Source organism: Daktulosphaira vitifoliae, unplaced genomic scaffold (genome assembly GCF_025091365.1).
Source record: "Daktulosphaira vitifoliae isolate Bord-2020 unplaced genomic scaffold, ASM2509136v1 Scaffold_1, whole genome shotgun sequence".
In the NCBI taxonomy this organism is placed as follows: domain Eukaryota; kingdom Metazoa; phylum Arthropoda; class Insecta; order Hemiptera; family Phylloxeridae; genus Daktulosphaira; species Daktulosphaira vitifoliae.
This window is the reverse complement of record NW_026099572.1, coordinates 54,742,966-54,749,307: the sequence shown is the minus strand read 5'-3', so window position 1 is coordinate 54,749,307 and position 6,342 is coordinate 54,742,966. Positions and strand designations below refer to the sequence as shown.

Here is a 6,342-nt window from a genome sequence, read left to right as displayed (position 1 = left end):
CTTTCGTAGTTGTTTTAAATTTTTATTTGGAAAGGATTCATAATTCGAAAAAAACTCAAAGAACTTTTTTTATAGAAGATATCACGGTGATTAATATTACTTCTGTACAATTTCTGCGTACAATTAAAATTTAAGACACTGGAAAAGTATAACTGAATACTGTAATTTTTTTTAAAAAATTAAATGAAACTGATTTTTCTTATTTTTACGAAAAAATATTAATCTTACAAAAAAATAATATATTACCTTATATTTTGTTCAAATTGAGTTCTATAAAAATTGTTCTTCGTGTTTTTGTCGAAACTTCAAAAATAAAGAGCGTACACTCAAAAAAAGAAAATCCACCCCATTTTTGAAGAACTTCAACCCCTTTGAGGCACGTGAAGGGGTTGACTTATTGCACTCAAATTTTATCAGTTTCATTTTTTTAGTAAACCTAACGAAATTTTGAGCCCATGACTCTGAATTTATGAAGTTGAAAAATAAGGACCACCCTAATATACATATAAAAATATTATGTGTAATTATATCCTGACAAATTTCAAAAGATGTTGACTAGTATTCCAAGTAAAGTGAATGACGACTGACTTCGATATGTTTTCAATTAATGAAAGTAAACATCCACCTCCAGTCATTACTTTAAATTAATAAGAACTTCTGAAATACTGATACAAAATTTGCTATCGAACAGTCAATTTATTAATTAGTTGATTTTCCAATAAATAAGCTAGTTAAATTTATTTGATCCCACTGGAAAAATTAAAGTTGATACCCTTATAAGGTATAATGGATGAACATAAAAAATACTTTATTACTGATAAATTGAGAAACTTATGTAACTAAAATAAACAATAAAGCCGTTATTATTATTTTTCCGTTAATTAAGTGGTCAATGATAATAGAATCACCTGTGTTTAATATTATTTAGCCAAAATGTTCGAGGAAAAAAATGTATTTAATAATGCAAACTAAAATATTTCTGAATAATTTAAGTGCAATATTTTTAGCTAAAGAAATTTTTATAAGTTAGCATATTTTTTTAAGTATTTATTTTGAACATTGTCAAACTCATTATTATAAGTAAAGAGTATAATTAAAAGTCAAGATAAGACTTGTATTTAAGATGGACAAGATGAGACAAATGAAAATGTTGAGCTAACGAATATATAAATTAGGTTTTTAAGCAAATGGATTTATAAGATCTTCTATAGCCGTTGTTAAATGTACTAGATATTGAAATCTAACAGTGATTAAAATCGTTATAAAACATTTTCTATGAACTTAAGGAAAATTCAGCTATTTTAATATATTTCTTCGGGTTAATTTCAAGAATCCAAATCATTATTTTGTTAAGAGTTATATAGAGTATTCAGTAATTGGGAAAACTTGTTAGTTGTAACATACAATTAGAACAATAGAAAACCGTTTCCTTACTTATTTCTTACATTCTATACGTTATGAGATAAGTCTCCTCTCTAAAATAAAGTGATTTTTTTTTATGGCTCTCACTTGACCAAATTTTTAACAATACATCAAATGATCACAACTATTATCTAATTAATGATATTACCCTAAAAAATGTACACTTAATCAATTAAACAGTTACTTAGTCCATATTTCCCCAATTTTTATAGACAATTAAAATTATTCATTTCTAACGTTTTTTTTATTTTCGAATTAGGTTTAATATGATAATAGGTTTCAACTACAAAATTTATGCAAATTATCAGTTTTTTTAATTATTTTTTTGTTCCTTTAAAGTTGATTTTTAAAAAAAATTTATAATAAAAAATAAGGTGAACATTTTACCATTTATTTTTTTTTCATCTCAACTTTCAAATTTGAAAACTACACCATTAAATAGAAAATTAAAAAAATAGTATTGTTAATATTAGTATGCAGTCAGAAAATCATAATTACTATTTACAGAAAATTTATGAGAAAATCATAATAGTTCGTCAAAATCACAATTTTTTTTTTTTTTGCATTTTTATCATATTATGTTATTTAAATAGAAATCATAGTAATCATTTCTCAGTAATTTTTAAAAAGGTTTTTAAATAAGTTAAACTTCCTATGCTATATCAATTCGATTTATATAATATTTATGAATATCAGTGTAGTCCCCTTTTAAGGTATTTTAAAATAAAATAAAATACATAACCTAAATTTTAACACAAAAATAATATATTTTTGAATATGGTGGTCATTTTCATTATGAAGGTAATCTGAAGTTCAAAATTTTTTTTTATATTAAAGTATATTACATAAGCCTTAATTTAACACGCACACACAATGGTCAGATTTTCAAAAAATATATACTAAATACTAAGTAAATACCTAATGTAATTTGATACATTGTTTATCAAAATCAGACCAGTGAGAGCTAAAAATAAGTTGTAAATTGACACACACAAAAAAACACATCGCAGTAAAATTAATACCTTCTTAGTTTTGCATCGAAGCTAAAAAAAATATCTAAGGTAAGCTTCTATTAGGTATAAAAAAACAGCAAGAATGAGCGTAATTATAAATTGCAATAAGTCGTTGTTTGTACATTATAATAATAATGATGTAACGTTCATTCCGAAATTCTGGCAAAATTAATTAATCAAAACATTATATGTACCTTTATATTTTATGGGAGTGGATTTATAATCGTAAATACAAATTACTTACTCCCCAATATGTACCCATATATTTGTTAAAACAAATCCAACATTGCTTATTCCTATATAACATTTTTTTAGCGCATTGTTTGCATGATTTGTGTTTGAAACATAGATTTCCTGTACGACCTTCACCGTACTTTTTTTCGTAATCAACTTTGTTGGGTATTATTGCTCCTTTATTTACGTCGCAGGAATCGCAACCTATAAGAAATAATCCAAAAATTTCTTTGCGTCAATAAAATATTTCTAGCATACATTAATTGTACACACGCATAGTGTAATTTTAACATAACGTATCAAAGTTCGTACAATTATATAATATTTTTATTACTATATATCAATATCATCTCATGCGTTAAAAAGTGTATCGAAATTCGATTATTATTTTTAATAGTGCCATTAACTAATAACAAATATAAAAAAATTTTGGATGATGTACAATATATTATTCATTTTTATTTATTTATTTATTATTATTATTTATTTACTCATTTATTAACTTATAAAGATTTAAAAAAAAAATTTATGCCGTCTTTAGCTGAGGCAATTTTAATCAAGTTTAAATTTATATTATATTTTTAATAAATTATCAGTTTTACATCGATTTCCATATACTCTAAAAAATTTTTTTACTGTTATTATAAAAAATATTTATAGTAATAAAAGATAATTATTGAGCTATAATAATACTATCTAATAAAAGCTATTATATGTATATAAGTCGAAACATCATCTTAATCGAGTAAAATAATTTGTATGTTGAGATATTTAAAAAAATATACTCACAATCTTCTGGGCGTTCTATTTATAAAAAACATATTACTGAATCAATAAAAGAAATTAATTTAACTTCAATGTTTTAATAGTTTTGTTTTTAACTACATCACCCGACAATGGTCAATGTTAAGAGACCTTTGTCGGACATAAATGGTAGCTGGTGGATCCTAGTTACCCAAAAGATGGGAAAATTGTATGAATTATATATATAAACGTATCTTAGTGTATTTAAAAAATGTAAAAAATATAAATGTTTTTATTCAATTTTCGTCTATGTAATTGTGGGTGAGATTATTTATTATTTTAATATATTGATATTATAACTTGTGAAAAAAGTGTAAATTATGTTTTATTAAAAGAAATTTTATTATATTTAATAAAAATTATGGCTAGGAACTAATTGTACTCACTTTTCTTTTTTTCTTTACCTATTTATAAAAAAAATATAACTGGATCAATAAAACAAATTTATTTAACTTTAGCGTTTTAATAGTCTTGTTTTTAATAATGTCGCTCGACAATGGTCAATGTCAAAAGACTTTCGTTGGACATAAATTTCTGGGATTTTAGTGATTCTTAGTTATCCAAAATTTTAGAAAATTATGTAAAATAAAATCATTAAATATTATATCTACCCAAATATGTGTATTCTTTTTCCGTCTATGTTATTGTTAGCGAAATACTTCATGTATTTTTTATTATTTTAATATATTGATATTTCTTGTAAAAATAGTGTAAATTATGTTATATTAAAAGAAATCTTATAATATTTAATAATAATTGTATCTAGTAGCTAAATATACTCACTTTCCTCATCGTCACCTATTTATGAAAAATTTTACTGAATTAAAAAAAAACACCTTGATTTAACTTCAATGTTTTAATAGTGTAAATTTTAATTATATCACCCAATTAAGACCAATATTAACCTTCGTCTGGTGTAAATGGATGAAGTGATGGGTATTAGTTCCCCAAATTGTTTTAGTATATTATATAAATTAGTTATATAAATATATATTTGAGTGTAGGAAAGTTTAAAAATATATTATTAGCCCCTCAAAGTTTTTATTTTATTTCCACTTATGTCAATATAGGTGAGATAACTCACATATTCTATTTTTATTTTATAAGCTACAAAATAAAAATTCAAATTACCTTTTTTTCTCTAATAGTAATGAGATATTAAAAGCACAAATAAATTAATAGGTTATCTCCCTTATTATCGGAATATCATAAGCACAAAAACAAATTATTATCGAAATAGCTGCTAACAATGTGTTTTAAATTAATCAGTCATCATTTCATAGTTGCCACCCTTTACGACATGTTTTGATGTATTGTGAGATTTATCGATATGAGTGTTTTTTGATCTTAAATAAAACTAATTTTATTACAACTACTACAAAAAATGGAATTGGATGGATTATTTCAAATAATTATATGTATAGAAATATGGACTAGTGAAAAATAACAATATTTTTTAGTATTGTACATACAAGCGGATATTTTTCGACAATTGTGCCAAATGAATGATTTATTAAAATTTTAATTAAAAACTTTATATACAAATTATTCTTTATCAGACAGTCCGACTGATTCTGAATTATTCCAGCTATCCTTATTTTCAGACTTTGGACAATTTTAAATCAAACACCCCAAAGTTGTGTATACAGGAATTATAAAGAAACCATAAAAACTTTCAAGTCAATGAGACAAGATTAACCCGTGTCGACTTGAGATTGAAAATTGGCCAATTAGAGTAGATTTCCGTTTTTTTTCAAACTCATAAATAAACAAAGAATATAAATTATAGGTCCAAATATTTTGTACAATATTAGTTTTACACATTTTTTCTCGTATACCTATTAGTTTTCCAGAAAAATGACAAAATATGCAAATTTTCATCAATTTGGCAATTTTGTCATATTTGTAGACATTTTGTTATATCTGACGAGCGCTTAAAGATTTGATTAAATGTTTTATATAAAAATCGTATACAATTTAATTTTCTAAAACAAATTGTAATTATTAAAAATTTTATATAACTAACAGCGACTTTGTTATAGCTGATATAATGTAATATTACTGTTTTCTGCTTATTATACAAGTTTTATCATTAAAAAAATTTAACGACTCCTTAAAGCAAATAAACGTATTTTGTTTACTACTACATACAAAAATACTCTTTACTTATAATTATTGTAATCATATGAAATAGTTATTCTTATATATCAAATCCATATATAATAATAAATATCCAATACAATAAACGTTGGTAATATTTACTAGGTATTACTCAGTAATTTTTTTACTTTACAGGGTGGCCCACCACTCACTGACAACTTAAATAACTTTTTATTCAATTAATATTTTTAGTTGATTTTTTTTTAAATAATAGTTATACGTTAGATCCATAGCTATATCTCAATAATTAATTTTTTTACATTTTATTAATAATATTATTTATTTTTAAATTTTAAATAAAATGTAAAAAAAAAATCTAAGATAGCTATTTAGTAAAGTAGAATTTAAGAAAAATTTTAGTAAAAAAATATCTTATTAATATTGAGTAGTAAATAGTCTGTAGTGTTTTGAAGTTTGTGAAAATTTGAATTTTCATGTATTATTTTACGGTATTAAACATTGAAATATGTATTGAGAAAAGGACAGAAGAAAACGCTATCTTTTCATGATTACTGTGTATACATATGCTGATAATATGTATACATTACAAACTTGGCATTAATACCATGATAAGAAATTAGATAAGGCAATTATTACTTATCACTCTCATTCAAAAGTATATTGAAAAGATAGCGTTTTCTTCTGTCCTTTTCTCAATACGTATTTCAATGTTTAATACCGTAAAATAATACATGAAAATTCAAATTTT

The 6,342-nt window shown here is 23.3% G+C and overlaps 1 protein-coding gene across 1 annotated transcript in view; it reads right to left on the bottom strand.

Moving 5' to 3' along the window:
* Positions 1-6,342, bottom strand: part of LOC126894505 (uncharacterized) — a gene marked incomplete in the record, with an annotated part of 12,996 nt that overhangs the window by 3,707 nt on the left and 2,947 nt on the right. The window contains 3 exon segments of the mRNA XM_050665563.1: positions 2,680-2,873; positions 3,459-3,473; positions 3,860-3,877. Of these exon segments, the coding sequence (XP_050521520.1) occupies positions 2,680-2,873; positions 3,459-3,473; positions 3,860-3,877 (227 nt within the window).